General features: G+C 36.5%; 1 protein-coding gene across 2 annotated transcripts; it reads left to right on the top strand.

Annotated features, from left to right (window-relative positions):
- The first annotated feature begins 3331 nt into the window (after positions 1 to 3331).
- On the top strand, positions 3332 to 20951 carry LOC110691424 (epoxide hydrolase A-like). 2 transcript variants are annotated; one of them, XM_021868348.1, is made up of 3 exons: positions 3332 to 4061; positions 19746 to 19978; positions 20592 to 20951. In XM_021868348.1, exons 1-3 carry the CDS (start codon positions 3582 to 3584, stop codon positions 20836 to 20838), a joined length of 960 nt encoding a protein of 319 aa, XP_021724040.1. In that variant the 5' UTR covers positions 3332 to 3581; the 3' UTR covers positions 20839 to 20951. The 2 variants fall into 2 exon arrangements, with proteins under 2 accessions (XP_021724040.1, XP_021724041.1); XM_021868349.1 differs by lacking the exons at positions 19746 to 19978; positions 20592 to 20951 and adding an exon at positions 6026 to 6667 and having other exon boundaries at positions 3347 to 4061.
- The last annotated feature ends 234 nt before the right edge of the window (positions 20952 to 21185 follow it).

Raw genomic sequence — 21185 nt, 5'->3', positions numbered from 1 at the left:
ATAGATTGGGATAAATTTAGAAGATTCTCTTTTTGAAAAAAAAAAAAATTCAAAGATTCCAAATATTCTAAGGAAGAGAGTATATTGCAACATCACAATGTATAGATGGCTCTTGGGGTGGGCGTATCTAGGACATGGCCTGCCCTATGAACATACACTTATATCAAAATAAAATCCTTTATTTTTTTATGATAATAATAAAAATAAAATCCTTTATTGTTGTATTGGATATTGTTTCGGGGTTTTCTGTGTCCCTTGGGAGAGTTACGTCACCAAGCCTGGATTCCGACCGTATGTACCTACAAAACCATGAAAGTTCTGGTTGGTTGGAGTTCCGCCTCTAACAATCAAGTAAGTGAAAGTTCGGATCAGAGTAAAAAGGTACGAAAAGTAAATATCTTCTCAAAGATCAGGTGTTCTCTGTTTTCAAGAGTAATAAATGATGTAATGATTGAATATGCCCCAATAATGGGAGAATCTCCCTATTTACAGGGTCCTCGAGATATGTGCCCATGTCTAGGTCACGGAAACCTAGGAATGTGGGTTGCACAGTTTTTTAGCTGTCTCGAAAATTTGGCTTTGAAAGCCCATCAATCCCTTATGGGGTATTCGTCTCCCACATGTCATGCCCCAGTTGGTCCACTTTGGACTCTTTCTAGTGTGACACGTGTCACGCTTTGAGAGGTCCACGTGGCAGGGTAAAAATACCCAAAACAAATATCATAAAATTGCATCGGCTAAATGTGTTTTCATTAGATTGTCAAAATACTCAACTAGAAATTGCCCTATGAACATATATTTATCAAAATAAAAATAATCAATGGGTATGGTCCGACCAATGAATATTCTTATATATATATATATATATATATATATATATATATATGTATATATATATATACATATATGTATATGTATATATGTATATATATACATATATGTATATGTATATATATATATATATATATATATATATATATATATATATATATATATATATATATATATATAGGCTTCCACTGGTATTTTTACCAGTAATAAGCCCCAAAAACCTTTCAATTGCTTTAAATAAATAGATCTTATTCTTGTGATGTTGATTTTTCTCTTGAATTTATTTTCTTTTTGTGTTTGTTCGGTGAAAATTGAAGATCTAGGGTTTCATAATCTCTATGAGAATTTGGAGGACCACATGAATATTTTCACTCAAACGACTACGCATCAGTGGATTTCAAGCCGAATGAATGCGAATTCACAGATTGTATTGCTTCAGATGAAGTTTTTTATTAAGGCGATTATTAATCAAATGTACAATGTATTTAGTTTAAGGTGTGTACTTATGTTGGAATTCTTAATTTTTTAGGAATTATATGTAAATGCCGTTTGGCTATATTTTATTAATGACATACATTTTCTTCTTTTCAAAAAAAAAAAAAAAAAAAAAAAAAAAAAAAAAAAAAAAACCCCTTTATTAGTTTTACTAACATATTTATAGAAAATAATAGTCAAAGTGGTATCTCAACATGTATGTCTGTTTGGTCAAAGTGTAACAATAAAAAAAGTAGGAGTAAAATACTAAATTCATTATTAATCATATGTTTTATTGAAGACCGTACAAATGCAAATTATGCAAACAATCAATAAGAGGTAGGTAGATCATATCATCCAACTTACTACGTCCTTTTAAAAAAAAAAAAAAACTAATAATAAAAAAATAAATTTGACTGCCACATAGTTCTATGTGGTTAGTTTGAATTTGTTACTACCTTCGTTGATTATTATTTGTTATTTTAAACTTTTTTTTATCTCACAAATAGTCCCTTAAATTTGTAGATAGCAATTAACAAAGACAATATAACTTTGGAAAATTTGATTCTAATAATCCCACCTTTAGTCGATTCGCTGTTAATAATCCCATCTTTAGATTATTATTTAATAATCCCACCTTTATATGGGATCTTCTTCTATTGGTCCCTTATGACCGGTAACCTGAACATTAAGTAAACTTTTTTTTTTTATGTAATTTGAGTGAAATGTGTTACTAAATAATTGGTCAAAAAAATCTCTCAAAAAAAATGGTCAAAAAAATTAAAAAAAAAACCTAATTTAATTTTTTTGAAAACCCAGCCAGCCCCAACGAACACTTTAAGGTCCCTAACCCCATCCTCCGGCAGCCACTCCTCCACCGCCGAACCCCCCATCCCCACAGTCGGAACCCTTGTTCCTACCCTTACCCAGCAAAAAACCGGCCCAATTCCAACCTTCACACCCACGAAAACCATCGAAGCCCTTACTATCGATGAATTAAAAAAAAAATCATTGAATCAATTTCAAGGGATGGCTTGAGGTTGAATTTGGGTAAGAGTTTCGGGTTTTTTCGATAATTTTCGGCGGTTAGAGGGGTGTTTCGGCGTCTGGGTGGGGTTTTAAGGGTGGTGGTTGTGGTGGTTTCGGGCGTGGTATTCGGGCCAGGGATGATTTCGGGGGTTGTTTTTGGTCGGCGGGGTGGTTTTCGGTAGTGGGGGGTTCCGACCGGCCATTTTCAGGGGTTTTGGGTGGCGGTCGGCCGTTTTTGGTGGGGCTAGGGTGAGGTTTGGGTTCACAGTGGGTGGGCGTGGATCCGTGGCTGTGATGGGTTCTGTTTTTTATCTTTTCAGTTTTGTTTTTTAATTTTTCAGTTTTTTTTTTTAAGTTTAATTTTTCAGCCAATTAAAAAACGACATATGGCATCTTAACCTCTTAAAACCGGTTACCAACAGGTTTGGGATTAATAGAAGAGGATCCTATATAAAGGTGGGATTATTAAATAATAATCTAAAGGTAAGATTATTAACCGCGAACCGGCTAAAGGTGGGATTATTAGAATCAATTTTTCCTATAACTTTTGTAAAGGTAAGAGATGTGAGAATACGTTAATATTACAAAAGTGTGCGTAGCGTATGAAGATTAAAAGGGGGCAATTAATGGGAGTCAAGAGATATACTACCTCCGTTAAATGTTATGTGCAATTTTGGGTATTATTTTGGTCGAAACGAGGGACAAGCCCTGTTGTTTCAATTATTAATACTTCATATTTTTATTACTAATATTTAAAAATTAAATAGTGATCTATAAATCAAGACAAATTTAGTAACATCACACATAACTATATTTTTCTTTAATTATAATTCATCGAAGTTAGTAAAAGTAAAATATATGAATGGTGTAAAAGTCAAAATATTGCATTAACTAGCTAAGTGTTGCATTTAGAAAAACAGAGGAAGTAGTAACTTTCATGTCTAGTCATTGTATGTATACATTAGGAGAAAGCATACACACCATTCACATATATTTCAAAATTGTGAAGAAAGAAGTTACACAACGACACCACATAATTTATGACACAACAAATTGTGAAAGCTAGAATTCATGCACCTTTCATACAGATAATGACACTTTGTCTACTCCTTAGTCGTCCTTGTTCATCACGTTTTAATTTTAAAGTTCTTAAGTACGTACCACAAATAATAAGACCTCAACAAACATCTTAAACCAACCAACCACCTTCATTATCCACCTAAAAACTAAACTTTAGCAAGAGCTAAATGGAAACATTCGACGGCATAAGACACCGGAAAGTTCATGTGAATGGCATAAACATGCATGTAGCCGAGAAAGGAGTTAAGGGGGCACCTATTGTACTCTTCCTTCATGGTTTCCCTGAATTATGGTACTCTTGGAGGTACCAAATCATGGACCTCTCGGCTCTTGGTTACCATGCCGTAGCCCCTGATATGAGGGGCTACGGCGATACAGATGCCCCTACAGATTTCCATAGCTACACTTACGGGCATATCGTTGGTGACTTGGTGGCTTTGATTGATGAGTTAGGGGTGGAGGAGGTTTTTGTGGTAGGCCATGATTGGGGTGCAATGATTGCTTGGTGGTTGTGCCTCTTTCGGCCTGATCGCGTGAAGGCGGTGGTGAATCTTAGTGTTGCTTTCTCTCCCCGGGATCCTAAAGCCAAGCCAGTTGATGCTCTTCGCGATGCTTATGGCGATGACTATTATATTTGCCGCTTTCAGGTAACATTTTGGTGATCATTTAGGGATTTTTCTTCTCGTGGAGCATATTTCATTTACGGGGTGTTTGGTTTAACGGCAACAAAAACTTGCGTGGACCATATTATTGTGGACCTGAGTTTATACGCACCAAATACTGAATACGTACTAATTTTGTGTCCAGCTATACAAGATTGTTGATAAATTTTTTTGGCTTGAATGTTAAAATATTAAATAAGGTCATAATTCATTTTGATAATGCAAAATATTTAGATATTAAATATCATATCGCTTATTTATATAATAATTGCAACGCGTCATATATGCGGCTGGCCACACCAGGCCATGTGGCCGTTTGTAAAATAATAAACTAACCCTTATAACACAGACCGAGTAACACTTGTAATACTAACCGAGTAACCTTATTACAATGACCGAGTAAACCCTATAACACTAACGATGATGATGGTTGGTGACACTGTGTGCCCAACCACATATATAAGAATTTGTGTTTATTATTTGTACTTTATGTAGTTTTATTTATAAATGCTACCTTTATTTCTTATTATTTGCAATAAAGGGTATTATTTGTAAGACATAAAATATTCCTTTGATGCGAATAATAAGACATAGAGGTAGTAGATATCTATGTTATTATAGACTTGAATTATTTTTTATCAAAGTTAGATTATTTTTACTGAACTGAAATTATTTAATTTTTACCAAACTAAAATTATTTTTACTAATTAAAACTTATTTTTTTTCTTATCGATTTTGTATTTATTTTTAAAAATAAATTAAATATACTAAAATGGATTTTATTTTAATGAACTTTTTTTTAAAAAAAAAAAAATTATGATGAATTAGAACATGATTATAGGATATTTATTAAAAGTTATGATTAATTTTGTACTCCCTCCATTTTTAAATACTTGCTCCATTTCTCCATGCACAGAGTTTTAGGAAAAATTGGAAAAAGTAATAAAATGTGGAGGTAGTGGGGTAGGTGAAAGAATAAAAACTTGTAAAAAGCAAAAGTAGTGGAGAGAATTGGAGGAGAGATAACATGAAATTAATCAAATATAATTAATGGTGGGTCCACTAGGTGAGAGAAATTTATTAAATATTGTAAAAGCTTTCCAAATAGGGAAATGAAGCAATTATTTAAAAAAGGTCGGAAAAGGAAATTGGATCAAGTATTTAAAAACGGAGGGAGTATATGTGAAATATTAGAAGCATATCATATCAATAATAAACCTCTATACAATATTTTTTATCTTAAAAATCTATCCAAAATTCTCTTCCTTACTATTTTATGTGTCATAATAATACTTATTTGTAATTGATGTGGCTTGACACTTGGCGAAAAACTAGAATGCCAAGTGTTGTCGTCTCATGGCCTGGTTGCGAGATCAGCTTTATTTAATAGTGATATAACAGTAATTCTAATTTTAATTTAGTGACCCTAACTTTAAAATAGTAACCTTTATTTAAACTTGAATAACCTATAATGTTACTGTAAACAACTTGAAATGTTGAACATATATCCTAATTTTAACGTGGTGACCTTTATTATTTATTATTCATATTGATCAGTATGTAAAAAATTCATTAACGAAACTTAACCTCTTATGGCCATTATATACCAAATGACTTTTATTCAACATAATAACCTTTATTTATTTTGATATAGTGACTTTTTTTTCTATTAATAAAACAACCATAGTGTCTCTAATGTTAGTGGTTCACAATAAATTAGTGTGAACCAGATTCATTTAAAAGTTTGTAATTCAACGCATACAAATAAATAAGATAAGAGGACAGAAAAATTTGAGTAAATGATATAAGGATAAAATAGTACGTGTTGAACTTTATTTGGTATAAGAGTAGGATAAATAATTAAGTTAGGAATATACCCTTTTTAGTAAACTTTATACTTTAGTTTTTTTTTCTTTTTCAGTTTATTTTGTTTTTTTATTGGTGTTTAGATAGCCACGGGGGCGGGGTGAGAATCAATCTCAGGATCACTTGGAATCGGAAGGGAAGCTCTAACACTCGAGCTATCGCTCACTCTTTCGCCCAATAACCACCAACCACCTTCGTACAACCGGCTACTTTTGCCCAGCCAACTCGCAACAACAACAACATCCTCACTCCTAGCATCGACCACTAAATGCCACTATCACAACCTCTCGTTACCACTGCCCAACTCGCAACAACTTCAAGCACCGCGGTTTCGGTTCCGGTAGTTTTGTGAGTGAGGTCGTTTCAAGGGATAGGGAATGGGAGGGTGGTCGTTTAAGGGTTGCAGTTATTGGTGTGGGGGAGAAAGGGGATGAGGCGGCGTGAGGGGGTAGGGGCTGGGTGATTTTTTTTTTTTGTAAAATGTTTTATTTTATTATCTTTTTAAAAAATTTGTACCAATTCACTTGTGACACGTGACTTTTAAAAAAATTAAATAAAAAATTTGCATTCAATCGGTCACCGGTCATTGGGATTAAAGAAAGCAAACAATCCCCAATGTTCAAGTTATTTCAGAATAATCCAAATATGGGATTATTAGAAGAAAATGAAAGGAATGGTGTCCTTCGAACAAGTGTATTATTCCGTTAGTGGGTTCAGAATTATTAGAAAGCTAATATTTTCAGTGAGGTCAAGTGATCGGAATGCCTGGGTGGAGGCCGCTTCCGATCAGTAATATTAATGAATAATTAATATTACAGCTTAATCTTGACTGAACCCTTCGGGTCACACCCAAGCATTCAACAAACCAAACCGACGAATTAATTTGGAAGGAATTAATGATTCGACCGAGTAATATTTATTTAGACGTCGGAAATTCGAGCTTAGAGTGTCGAAACCGAGCGTCGGAATTCGAGTCAAAAAATAGTAAAAGACGAGACGAGAAATAGTAATAAATCAACAAAAGACCAAAATACCCCTAGCATCGGAATGCCCAAGCAAACCGAGTGCTAAGGGCGTATGGCCTAGCATGGTGGCTAGCATGCGCACCAAGCCGAGCCTAGGCTGGCTAGTGTGTGCTAGCGCACCCATGCTAGCATCGCAAAGGCTAGGCGCTGCCTAGTGCGTGCTAGCATGCTAGGCGCAGCCTTGTGCGCGCAATGGCTAGCAAGCCATGCCGCAACAAGCTGCAGCAGCTAGCACGCTAGGCGCGCCAGCTCGCCACAGCTAGCAGCAGCATGGCTAGGCCATTGCTTGCTGCCTAGCAGCGCTGGCCAAGGCACAAGGCCAGCAGTAGCCCGCACAAGCATGCTAGGCTTGCTAGCCAGCAGCGCCTGGCAGCCCGCATGCGAGTGCTGGGCCTGCTGGGCTTGCTGGGCGTGGCTGCCACGGACAGCAGCACATGGCAGCCCACCTTGGCTGCCTTGGTGCCCAAGGGTGGGTGCCATGTGGCTAGTGGTCCTTGAGTGTGTGTGGAGTGAGGTGGCCGGTTATGGGAGAGGGAGTGGGGAGCAAGTTTGGTCCCCCCTTCTCTAAGTGGTCCTCACCTAACCACTCACATGAGCTTGCCACTTGTTGATTTATTACTAGCTTGATTATTAATTTTATTTTAGCTTTAAAATAAAATGGAAAAATCATACTATCCCACATTAATGGGAGAGTAAATGATACTCCCATCATTTCCTATAAATACCAAAGTATGGGCATTGGGAATGATGCTTGAGTAAGAGTTGGAAAAGGCATCACAATTAGTGAAAACCTTTGAACTCAATATAATTACTCGGGTTTTATTGGTCGGGTCTTGCTAACCCCAAGACATTGGACCTAGTCGGTTTTGTTGGTGCGGGTGGACTTCGTTGGAGGTCTCCGTGTGAGCGGGACTTGAAGCTTTCAAGTAAGAGCTCATTTTGGAGCGAAGCACGCGTCAAAGGTAATTAGCTTATCTTAATCTTGTGATTAATTTAATTATGTTTATGGTTTTATTTATTGCGAGTGCGGTCTTGTTTTTGGGTTTGTTTCCGCGGTGAGTCAGACTCACCAAACCCCAACAGCGGTATCGGAGCCTCGCTCGTTTATTTTTAAAATCATAATATTTTCAAGGTGTTTTTATGGCTTAATTTTTCTGGTTTTAATTTGCTAATTAGATTAGTAACTCGTTTTTCCAATTTTTACCTCGTATTAGAGTTGTCTTCAGCTCCTGAACCCAGATTTCGACCCAAAAATAGTGAATTTTGGGTGGAAAAGGCGTTCTGGAAATGGTTTTTCTCTTTCAGGACTCGGTTTTTAGCCAAAAAACGACCAGAAATGCATTTTTCGAGGGATTTTTCGTTTTGACGAAAAATTTTAAGTATTTCTAACCTTGAAAATTGATTGCATATTTATGGTGGTTATGTATTTGGTTCTTTCCTTAATTTATATGCAATTTTAGACCACTTTAAGCATGATTACTTGGTAGTAATTGGTGCTTGAAAGTTTGGTTTTATTTTTTCACATAATTGCAAATTAATTGCATTAAGTGTGAAATAGTTGTTCTTTGTTGCTTCCAAGTACTAAAGATTCAATCTTTATTTATGATAAGTGATTGAAATTTTGAGTTACTAAATTCCATGAATTTTGGTTAAACTTTGTTGATTTAATCATTTTTTAGTTGATTGGAATCATAAAGTTTAAAACTTGTGATTGAAATTGGTTTATCTTCATATTGGAAGATATAATTTTTTCATGGAGTCACAAGTATTAAAGTTGGAGTCTTTATTAAACTTATGTTCATTTTTCCAACTCCCTTTTATTTTATCAAAATCTCAAGATTAATTTAAAATGATTAAATTAATAGTGAGAATTGCCCTAATTTATTTTATTACACCACGTTAAACCAATTTTATTAAAGAATGGTTCTTGGAAATAAATTTGGTTAATTGCTTTTGGATGAATTATTTAAGTTGGACTTGTTATTTTTCATTTTTCCTCAAAAATGATTCTAAAATTAATTTAGAATTGATTTATAATGTCACACACAAAATCGATAATTTTCGAAACATTAGCACACAACACGAGGCCTAAGAGCCCCGAGCTAGCTCTCGGCCAGCTGGGCTGCTCACGCAACCCATATGTGGGTGTCGAGGCTGCTGGGCACTTCGTTCTTAGGTACTTGGTGCTGTGCGTGTGTGTGTGTGCGAGGAAGGGCGTGGGCTGCTGCTTGCTGCCAGCAGCATAGCGCGCCAGCCAGCAGCAAGCAGCAGCATGGCGCAGCAGCAACATAAGGCTATGCGCGCTGTGCGTGCTGCTACGCTTGGCTGGGCTGGGCGTGGCGCATGCGAGCACAAGCAGCCCACATGCATGCTTGGTGTTGCGGGGGTGCGCGTGGGCATACTACGTGCTTGTTGTACGGTACGTACAATCCCATAATTGGCACAATAACCCCGGGTTATTAAGGCGATGCTATTTTAAAGTTAATTTTAGCGTTGCTTAATATGTAAATAAGGGTATTTTTTGGACTCCAAGTCTTAGTGCTAGGCACTTAGACATTGTGGAATACGTAATTTTGCTTAAAATTGTCGTTTTAATTATTTTAATTATTTTGTTTATTTAATTAAAATTTTTGGAGGCTAGGCCTCGGGTTTTGAGCGACATTTGCAAAATTAATTTTGGCAAATATTTGGGTTCACCGACTTAATTAATTGGATTAGTTAAGTTGGATGCGGAATTTAGTGGGAGCGTCTCTAAGTTATTACCATAACCGGTTAACACAACTTTGACTAGTTTAATTAGGCGTGTTAATTGGATTAACCACCTAGATTAGTTACTAGTTCTCGCGCGTTTTATGCATTGTTACTTGTTTATCGTTGTAAAATGCATGGGCCATTCACAGATAGTGAATGTATGAATGGAATGTAAAATTCTCTCACAGGTTTTATGAAATGGCAACTAGTAGGGCCCGACTAGGATAGAAAATACGGAATGTGATCCGTGATGTATTTTTGTAAATCTAAATACAGTCTGCGAACCGTTGAGTATTTTTGTACCTTAATATTTAGATTAGTCCTAATCGTAGATACTAGCAATTGTAATATTTTGGTCAAGTCTTGAAGACGAGGTTCTTAGAAGACAAAGCCATGAAGTTGCAAATGAAGACCTTTTGAAGACTTGAAGATCTCAAGGGGTCATGCTAGTTGCCAAATGCATCTCTATTTATGTTTTCAATATATATGTTTATATATATGAATTATATGTTAGATGCATGTTTAGGATTTCGAATGTTGAGATGATTAATTAAGTTCACTTAAATTAACCAACATAGAAACCCTAGGTCCCTAAAATATTGAGTAAAACTTGTCATTCCAAAACACACTTACCAACCGAACGAGGGTAGTGGTGGGCTACGCCAAAGCGAGGCATCACTACTTCTCCAAGGAACGTAAGGCATACCGGGTATGCAAGGTGGTTTTGGTTATACTCAACGATATGAGTGATGGAGTCCTAACATGTCGTGGCAAAGTGAATAAATTGTTTAGAGAGCATTGGATGCGACGATTTATTCAACCAAGAGTGGCTTGGAGCCATTAGCAAAGCGTTTCTTACCTTAGGAGATTGAGTGTTAAGACAAGCCAAAGCATTCTTAACCACTCTTTGTTTCTTTGGATCTTGGAATCGACTTATTCTCACCTAAAATGGGGACAATCTTTAATGTGTGAATAAGACGTTTTAAATAAGTTTGATTAAAATGCATGAATTCAATCTTATTTAAGTATAATGAATGGTTTTTCATTACAAATTCTTTCAATTGTAGAATCATGTCTTCAAATAACTCAAACAACCAATTCTCGTTACGCTCAATTCTCGACAAGGAGAAGCTGAGTGGGCCTAATTTTCTTGATTGGCAAAGGAATTTGCGAATTGTTCTCATGCAAGAGCAAAAGGAATATGTCCTTGATGAGGAAATGCTCGAGGCTTCCAATGAGGAGGTGACTCACGCTGCCCTAAATCGATGGCAAAGTGCCAATCGTGATGTCAAATGCATCATGTTGGCCACAATGTCTCCTGAGCTTCAAAAGACTTACTTTGAAAAGGAGACGGCTTTTGAGATCATTTCTGAATTGCAGAATATGTTCCAAGAGCAGGCCGGAACTGAAAGGTTTGAAACCCGTAGGCAGATCCTTGAGAGCAAGCTCAAGAAAGGAGAGCCAGTCAGCCCACATGTACTCAAAATGATTGGATTGTTTGAAAACATGGGAAGGCTTGATGCGGGGTATTCAACTGAGATGGCAATTGACATCATTCTCCACTCGCTGCACAAAGGCTATGATCAGTTCAAGATGAACTATAATATACACAGCATGGAGAAAACCCTCACCGAGCTTCATGGTATGTTGAAGCAAGCTGAGCAAACGCTCAAGGATGAGGGGAAGCATGATATGCTCATGATTAAAAAGGGAAAGCTGTTCAAATTTTCGGGCAAGAAGAAGAAAGGCTTTAAGGGGAAAGGTAAGAAGAAAACTTTTCTGCCTAAGCTAAAGCTACCAAGGATAAGAAGGTAGCGTCTTCTAAATATGATTCCGAATGTTTCTATTGTAAGAAGAAGGGACATTGGAAGAGAGATTGCCTCAAGTTCAAGGAAGATAAGAAGAACGGAACCGTTGCTTCTGAATCAGGTATATTCGTTATAGACTTTTACTTCACTAGCTTAACATCATGGGTATTAGATACCGGATGTGGCTCACACCTTTGTTCCGATTCTCAGGGACTAAGGAAAGCTAGAAGGCTAGAGAAGGGAGAGATTGAACTCCGGGTCTGCAATGGAGCCAAAATTGGTGTCGTATCCGTAGGAACTCTCAGTTTGTCTTTGCCCACCGGGCTAGTTTTGGAACTCGATAATGTTTATTATGTTCCTAACATTACCAAAAACATTATTTCAATTTCGGCGTTGGACGCCAAAGGTTTTGAATTTCGAGTAAAGGACAAAGAATGTTCGTTTTATCTCGATAATGTTTTATATGGTATTGCACATTCTGAAAATGGCCTTTATGTGCTTTCTTTAGACAAACAAGTTTATAATGTGAATAATGATACCAAAAGAGCTAAGACCATAGAGTCAAATCAGACTTACTTGTGGCATTGTCGTCTTGGCCACATCAACATCAAACGCATCAAGAAACTTCTACAAGAAGGTGTTCTTGACCCTTTCGATTTAGAATCGTTTGAGAATTGCGAGGGATGTCTATTAGGCAAGATGATTAAACAACCATTCTCCAAGTTGGGAGAAAGGGCAAGTGACTTATTGGGTCTTATACATACCGATGTATGTGGACCAATGAGCTCAACCACGAGAAATGGACATCGATATTTCATCACTTTCACAGACGACTATAGTAGATATGGCTATGTCTACCTCATGTCGCATAAATCTGAATCATTTGAAAAGTTCAAAGAATTTCAGAGTAAAGTTGAAAATCAGCTTGACAAGAAAATCAAAGCCCTTCAATCGGATCGAGGTGGTGAATACTTGAGCCAAGAATTCGATGACCATCTGAAAGAAAAGGGTATACTTTCAGAATTGAAACCTCTAGGAACTCCTCAATGGAACGGAGTATCCGAAAGGAGAAATCGGACCTTGTTAGACATTGTACGATCAACAATGGGTCTTAGTGATCTTCCTATCTCTTTCTGGGAACACGCACTTCTAACTGCGGCACTAACATTGAACCGTGCTCCATCAAAAGCTGTAGAAAAGACTCCATATGAATTATGGACGAAGAAACCTCCCAGGTTATCTTTTCTAAAGATATGGGGATGCGAAGCATATGTCAAGAAATTGATTTCTGACAAACTTCATCCCAAATCTGACAAGGTTTACTTTGTGGGCTACCCAAAAGAAACCAAAGGGTATTACTTCTACAACAAATCGGAGAACAAAGTGTTTGTTGCTCGCGATGGTGTCTTTTTGGAGAAGGAGCACCTTTCCAAAATGACAAGTGGGAGGAAAATCGAACTCGATGAAGTTCGTGAGGATGAGCAACAAAATCATAATGACAGTCAAAGTGCTCAAACAACATCTGTTGACGCAGGTCAAAATGATCAAAATGTGCAAAGTCGAACCGACAATGCAAATGCTCAATCCATTACCCTACGTAGGTCTCAGAGGCCGAGATCTCAACCTGATAGATATCTTGGTTTAGTATTAACCGAGAATCAGGACATCCTGATTATGGATGGAGATGAACCGGCAACCTACAAGCAAGCGATGGCAAGCACCGACTCTGCTAAATGGCAAGAGGCCATGAGATCTGAAATGGATTCCATGTTTGAAAATCAAGTCTGGGACTTGGTTGACTTACCCGAAGGTTATACACCTATTGGATGTAAGTGGATTTTCAAGTTAAAAACCGTCAAAGATGGAAATGTATTCATTTACAAAGCTAGATTGGTGGAAAAAGGTTACAGACAAGTTCATGGTATTGATTATGATGAAACCTTTTCACCAGTCGCAATGCTTAAATCCGTTCGGATCCTCCTAGCGATTGCTGCATATTACAATTATGAAATATGGCAGATGGACGTCAAAACCGCCTCCCTTAATGGTTATTTGGAAGAAACTGTGTATATGACACACCCTGAAGGTTTTGTCGACCAAAACAATGCTAGGAAAGTTTGTAAGCTTAAGAAGTCCATTTATGGATTAAAGCAAGCAAGAAGAAGTTGGAATCTGCGATTCGATGAAGCCATCAGTAAATTTGGTTTTATCAAGAATCCAGATGAATCTTGTGTTTACAAGAAGGTCAGTGGGAGTGACATCGCCTTCCTAGTCTTATATGTCGATGACATATTGCTCATTGGAAACAACATTCCGTTGTTAGAGTCTGTAAACGCCTGGCTTGGAAAGTGCTTCTCAATGAAAGACTTGGGAGAGGCTCAGTACATACTAGGCATCAAGATCTATAGGGATAGATCGAAAAGGATGATTGGATTGAGTCAGAGTATTATATTGATAAGGTACTTGTTCGATTTGGCATGGAGGAGGCCAAGAGAGGTCACCTGCCAATGTCACATGGCATAACCCTAAGCAAGAAGCAGTGTCCACAGACACCTGATGAGCGGGTAAGAATGAATTAGATTCCATATGCTTCGCTTATTGGATCGATCATGTATGCCATGATATGTACTAGGCCAGATGTATCGTATGCCTTGAGTGCTACGAGCCATTACCAATCAGACCCAGGAGAGGCGCATTGGACTGCGGCCAAAAATATCCTAAAGTACCTGAAAAGGAACAAGGATAAATTCCTGGTGTATGGTGGTGCAGAGGATTTAGTTGTGGAAGGTTATACCGACGCAAGCTTCCAGACAGACATAGACGATTTCAAATCGCAATCTGGATATGTGTTCTGTCTAAATGGAGGGGCGTTTAGTTGGAAGAGCGCAAAGCAGAGTACAACTGCAGATTCTACAACTGAAGCCGAATACTTAGCAGCTATTGAAGCAGCTAAGGAGGCTGTTTGGATTTGTAAGTTCGTTGGTGAACTTGATGTTATACCCTCTATAAAGGGTCTAATAGCCCTCTATTGTGACAACAATGGAGCTATTGCTCAGGCCAGAGAGCCTAGGGAACATCAGAAGGTCAAACATGTCAAGCGGCGATTTCACATGATTCGAGAATGGAAATCAGAGGGTGAAATCAGAATTTGCAAAGTTGGAACGGATGACAATGTAGCCGATCCACTTACTAAACCTTTGCCTCAAGTGAAGCACAACAAGCACGTTGAGGCAATGGGAATCAAGCATGTAGGAGACTGGCTTTGATTTCCTTGTTTAGTGTTTTAGTTAATTTTGAGAAAAATAAATGTAAGACGCTAAGGAAAACCATTCAAGTTTTGGAGTAATATAAAATTTCATGCAATATTTTATTACTCTGTTATGCTATTTAATTATGGTTTAGGATTAAATAATGAGTCCATTCGATTCTGAGAATATTCAAAATAGGGTATCAAGACCAGTCTTGGTAAGGAAACACCTATTAAGTGAACATTGAATATTATAATAAAAAATTATCCCTAATCAAGGTCATTTAAACGATGGACGATTAATGACCGATTGAGATTAGTGTGTAGTTTGATTTATAGCACCGTTTCATGTGCTACAAGGACATGATTGTCATAAATCATTTGCACAGGTATTGGTTTAGAACCATACTGGATCGACCTATGAGAATACTTTAAGAAATTAAAAAATTTGTCATAAGTATACTTCTCATTATGGCTATCGGAACCTATTTCCTCGACCATGAGTATTGTGAGTTCTCTTGTTTGAGTACTAGTTCGCTTTGATGTTGTCAAACGTCTGCCGTAATAGGGGATTATAACGGCAACACTCGGGCGACTAGGTCCTCTCAGTAAGAGGAGCTACATTACAAGACTGGGAATGTCCCCCTACTAAAATAGGGAAGATGTCTTTGTTGTATACAAGGCCTCTCGTAGAGCGAGACTATAAAATGCATGGCCGTGCTCGAATGGATTTTAGAAATCATCTGTTTATGGACAGTCGGACTCGGAATCGGGAAACACTTCTGGACGTAATGAGGATGACAAAATAAATCTTACCTTATAGTTCATGAAGAGACATTAAGCGACATAGGAAAAAGGTTGTACACAAAATGCGCACTTGTCCGGAAGGACAAGTGGGAGATTGAAAGGAATGGTGTCCTTCGAACAAGTGTACTATTCCGTTAGTGGGTTCAGAATTATTAGAAAGCTAATATTTTCAGTGAGGTCAAGTGATCGGAATGCCTGGGTGGAGGTCGCTTCCGATTAGTAATATTAATGAATAATTAATATTACAGCTTAATCTTGACTGAACCCTTCAGGTCACACCCAAGCATTCAACAAACCGAACCGACGAATTAATTCGGAAGGAATTAATGAGTCGACCGAGTAATATTTATTTAGACGTCGGAAATTCGAGCATAGAGCGTCGAAACCGAGCGTCGGAAGTCGAGTCGAAAAATAGTGAAAGACGAGACGAGAAATAGTAATAAATCAACAAAAGACCAAAATACCCCTAGCATCGGAATTCCCAAGCAAACCGAGTGCTAAGGGCGTATGGCCTAGCATGGTGGCTAGCATGCACACCAAGCCGAGCCTAGGCTGGCTGGTGCGTGCTTTGCGCACCCATGCTAGCATCGCAAAGGCTAGGCGTTGCCTAGTGCGTGCTACCATGCTAGGCGCAGCCTTGTGCGCGCAATGGCTAGCAAGCCATGCCGCAACAAGCTGCATCAGCTAGCACGCTAGGCGCGCCAGCTCGCCACAGCTAGCAGCAGCATGGCTAGGCCATTGCTTGCTGCCTAGCAGCGCTGGCCAAGGCACAAGGCCAGCAGCAGCCCGCACAAGCATGCTGGGCTTGCTGGCCAGCAGCGCCTGGCAGCCCGCATGCGAGTGCTGGGCCTGCTGGGCTTGCTGGGTGTAGCTGCCACAGACAACAGCACATGGCAGCCCACCTTGGCTGCCTTGGTGCCCAAGGGTGGGTGCCATGTGGCTAGTGGTCCTTGAGTGTGTGTGGAGTGAGGTGGCCGGTTATGGGAGAGGGAGTGGGGAGCAAGTTTGGTCCCCCCCTTCTCCAAGTGGTCCTCACCTAACCACTCACATGAGCTTGCCACTTGTTGATTTATTACTAGCTTGATTATTAATTTTATTTTAGCTTTAAAATAAAATGGAAAAATCATACTATCCCACATTGATGGGAGAGTAAATGATACTCCCATCATTTCCTATAAATACCCAAGTATGGGCATTGGGAATGATGCTTGAATAAGAGTTGGAAAAGGCATCACAATTAGTGAAAACCTTTGAACTCAATATAATTACTCGAGTTTTATTGGTCGGGTATTGCTAACCCCAAGACATTGGACCTAGTCGGTTTTGTTGGTGCGGGTGGACTTCGTTGGAGGTCCCCGTGTGAGCGGGACTTGAAGCTTTCAAGTAAGAGCTCATTTTGGAGCGAAGCACGCGTCAAAGGTAATTAGCTTATCTTAATCTTGTGATTAATTTAATTATGTTTATGGTTTTATTTATTGCGAGTGCGGTCTTGTTTTTGGGTTTGTTTCCGTGGTGAGTCAGACTCACCAAACCCCAACAGAAAATCGGATAAAGTTGGGAGTATTAAAACAAATTTTTATTAGAAGAAAATCGGGTAAAGTTGGGATTACTAAAATAATTTTTTCAAAAAACAATAACCAATAAAATAAGTTGTAGGTCAAAAGAATATATAACTAATACAAAAATAACAACTGTTGACATTAACTTATCCTAAAATTATACACATGTCAGGTCGTCATTAATAACTTTTGGGTTTTTCTTTATAATTCCTTTGTGGAAGAGACTTTTTAAAGTTGTGCCCATTGTTTTTCCATATATATTTATACCCATTAGTTTTAATTTTTTAACATCCCATGCCCTTGCTATTAACCTGATGTTAAGTAGTTTAGTAAGTGGTTAGCTAATTAATTTTTTTTCTCGTTTCACGTGCCAAAAAGGTTCTATTAAGATTTTAGGGGTCGATTTAGCTCTTTAAGAGTAAGGACCCAAATTGAGCTCGAAATTGGCAAAAAAAACATTTGCGTTTAAAGGAAAACTAGTTTGGCCAAACACACCACTTAACGTCTACACCAGATAGGCATGAAACATTAGCAAACATGGAAAGATTTGTAGCCAAACCATCTTTTATTGACTTAGTATTCTTTAAATAACCAATCTACTTGCTCCAAAAAAAAAAAAAAAAAAAAAAAAAAAAAACTAGTTATCTTAATATAGATACTATACAAAACTAGCTTTTGGGCCTTGCCATTCACTAGCTATAAATAGGAAATTTTGTTATAATAGACTCAATTAATTTTTTTTCGTGAAAAATAATCATTTCTAGAAAAGAAATCTTATGAAAAATAAAAATTATTAATTATATACTAGCATAAACATTATATTTGGGCTTTAATCATTTAATATGAGAAAAAAAATATCCAATATTCACTTTACATACAGTTTAATAAAAAGATGTCAATTTACTATTCTAGCCAATTTTAAGTTGCTTTAACATAGGTTTTATAACAAATTCAAATCGGGTCATATCAGGTATATTTAATTAGCATCCAAATTAGGTTCAGGGTTAGGTCAATTTCAATATGGTTTATGTTACATCCTTGACCCTTTCGATTGCAAGTCGGCTTCATTTGAAGCCAAATTCGAGTTGGGTTCACATATTTTTAGGCTAGGGTTGCACAAGGTCAAGCTTGGGGAAATTAAATGGATAATAATTTCATGTTCAGGTTAGGCTTGGGTCAAAAATTTATCAAGCAGGATAATTTTTAAGTTAGGTCAATCTTTGATGATTTGGGACAAGTGGATGTTGAATCAACATCACATTTTCATAATTCAACCAAACAATATAAATTTGTTATTGTACTTATATGATAGCTTACAAGGAGTGCTCTCTCTTTTTTTTATTTAAGAATCTCATGTTAACTTTTTGCATTATTCACATAATCTACTTAGACCAAAAATTAAACCCTTTATTATTGATTTTTTTATTAGCATAGTCATGATATGAACAAAATGTATCGATGTGTTATTAACCTAAAATTAAAACCTATATTAATAAAAGAGCTCTATTGTCGTACATTGAAATTAAATAAGCTCAGGTAAAATCATTTGATAAACTTGTTAAGGCCAGGGTGTAGTAATAAAACAGGCCAAGTTGAGTTCTATTTTATGTCTTTATTGGGTCTAGTCAACGACTAGTCGGGTTAACAATCCTGAGTCAAATAAGATTGAGTTACAAGTCTCCATAGGTAAGATTAATAATAAGTTGTGTCGGGTAACTAACAGTTTCAAGTTGTAATTTATTTAGGTGTCAATTCAATTTAGATCATTGTTAGGTTAAAAAATTGTCTGTTAATATCAAATCGGATGTAGGTTTGAGTTTATCGAGTCAAGTAGGTTGTCGGTTAACATCGAGTTGGTTCAAGTCTAGTAATAGTTCATAAGTTTATTTCACTCCATTATTCATCGGGAACAAGTCGAGTTTATATATTACAGACCAGTTTCTCAGATTGACTAAGTTTTTTACATCTTTGCATTGGATAATGAAAAAAAATAGATTATGCATTTACTTTAGATGGATAGGATGAAAAAAAGGAGTGTGAATTACAGTCGATATAATAAAAATAATGTTGATCAAATGAGATTTAAATAAAAGGATATAATTTCCCTTTCACTTATATTCCCTAATTTAAGTCCCCAATCCAATTGTCACTATTTTACAATTGCACTATCATATACTTAACTCCGTTTTTTATTAGTTGACACGTATTCCTTTTTGGGAAGTTTTTTTTAGTTGACACATTTCCTTTTTGGATAAGGCTTATACCTTGATTTTTATGTGTACCCCACTTGCTTTATCATTCTCTCCCACACTCTCTCCTCTCCTTAATATGTGTGCCTAAATTGAACGTTTCAACTAAATAGAAACGGAGGAAGAGTGTATATTATTTATACATCATTCACTTTAATTTATGTGCGTGTCTAATACTACGTAGTATATTACTCCGTGTATATATATATATATATATATATATATATATATATATATATATATATATATATATATATATATATATATATATATATATATATATATATATATATATATATATATATATATATATGCATGCGTTCTATAAATTGATCACATTTTAAAATTATTGAAAAGGTACTTGGAGAAATTGAAAGTGAGATTGCTGAAGCTGGTGGTGCTGAAAAACTATTGAGGAGATTTTTTTCGAATCGCAACCCAGGCCCCTTGTTTTTGCCCAAAGGGCAGGCTTTCAAAGATATGCCCCCTTTTCCTTCTTTTTTGTCTAAAGAAGAAGCTGCATATTACGTTAACAAATTTACACAGTCTGGCTTCACTGGAGGATTGAATTATTATCGTGCTTATAATTTGTATGTTCCTCTTTCTCATCCTCTTAATTTAATTACCTTGGTTAGCTAAGTTTAGAAAACTACAATTACCAACATTAACACATCTTAGTTTGCTGCAAATTAGGTATATTAGACTTTGGATTGAAAATATTGAACTAATCTCATATGATTTTTTAAAAATCTAAATTAAAAAAAATAGATAGGAAAAAGCTAACGAACATCTATAGGCATTAGGTGAGAGAGAAAAAAGTGAAAATATAATTAACATTAATTATCAATCGACGTGTGAGTTTTTCAAGCAATCCGAACTTAATTTTATTTTAAGTAATTATTAATCAGCTATCTAATGTCTTGGGTGCTCGTTAGCAAGATTCAAACAAATATAATTAAATTAGTTTTTGATTTCATAGAATTTTTCTTTTGTCATATATCATTTCGCTAACTAAAAAATTTGTCAAATGCCTTTAGTACTACGACTTGTAAATAGATTTCTTTAATTTGTCCGTACATACTTTTTTTTACTTTATTCACATTTTATATACAATCTATCCGTCTTTTTACAATCTTTCATTATTTTACAACAACTAGTTTATCTTTCTTCCATCCATCATACCATCTTTCATTTTTGTTATAGAAATTGGGAACTCACAGCAGCATGGACAGGAGCAAAGGTGAAAATACCAGCGAAATTTATCGTAGGAGACTTGGACCTAACATACTATATGCCTGGTGTGAAGGAGTACGTTAATCAAGGTGGGATGAAAAAGGATGTACCACTCTTAGAAGATGTGGTCATACTTGAACAAGTAGGTCATTTCATACAGCAAGAGAAGTCTGATGTTATCTCCAATCACATCTATAATTTCATCAAAAGATTCTAAGGCCCTTGTAAGTAATGTAACCTGCCATAACAATACTATTATTTGACGATATTATCATCTCTAGCCGATGCAATGGGTTAAATTTAAGGTTGTGTAAATTCAGGTTACACTTATTCTGATCTTGAATTTTTTATGTGAAACTTATCGTTTTATCATTTTGGATATTTCAAGAATAAATAATAAGATAAAGCTTGTGTAATATATTGAGGTAAATATTGAGGATTTGGGCTATAATATATCGTTCGAAAGCTCTTTTCAAACCCCAACTAATTACACAATTATTGGATCCAGATTATGGACCGAAATAAACTGGTTTAGACATTTTTATAAAGAGAACATGAAATGAA

The sequence above is a fragment of the Chenopodium quinoa genome, unplaced genomic scaffold, assembly GCF_001683475.1.
Source record: "Chenopodium quinoa cultivar QQ74 unplaced genomic scaffold, ASM168347v1, whole genome shotgun sequence".
Lineage (NCBI taxonomy): Eukaryota > Viridiplantae > Streptophyta > Magnoliopsida > Caryophyllales > Amaranthaceae > Chenopodium > Chenopodium quinoa.
This window is presented reverse-complemented; position numbering and strand designations above follow the sequence as displayed.

Excerpts from the sequence above, each read along its gene's own strand:
- LOC110691424 (XM_021868348.1), top strand. The coding sequence starts at position 3,582 with ATGGAAACATTCGACGGCATAAGACACCGGAAAGTTCATGTGAATGGC. Across the intron at positions 4,062-19,745 it reads ATTATATTTGCCGCTTTCAG|GTACTTGGAGAAATTGAAAG; the intron begins GTAACATTTTGG and ends ATTATTGAAAAG. Across the intron at positions 19,979-20,591 it reads TATTATCGTGCTTATAATTT|AAATTGGGAACTCACAGCAG; the intron begins GTATGTTCCTCT and ends TTTTTGTTATAG.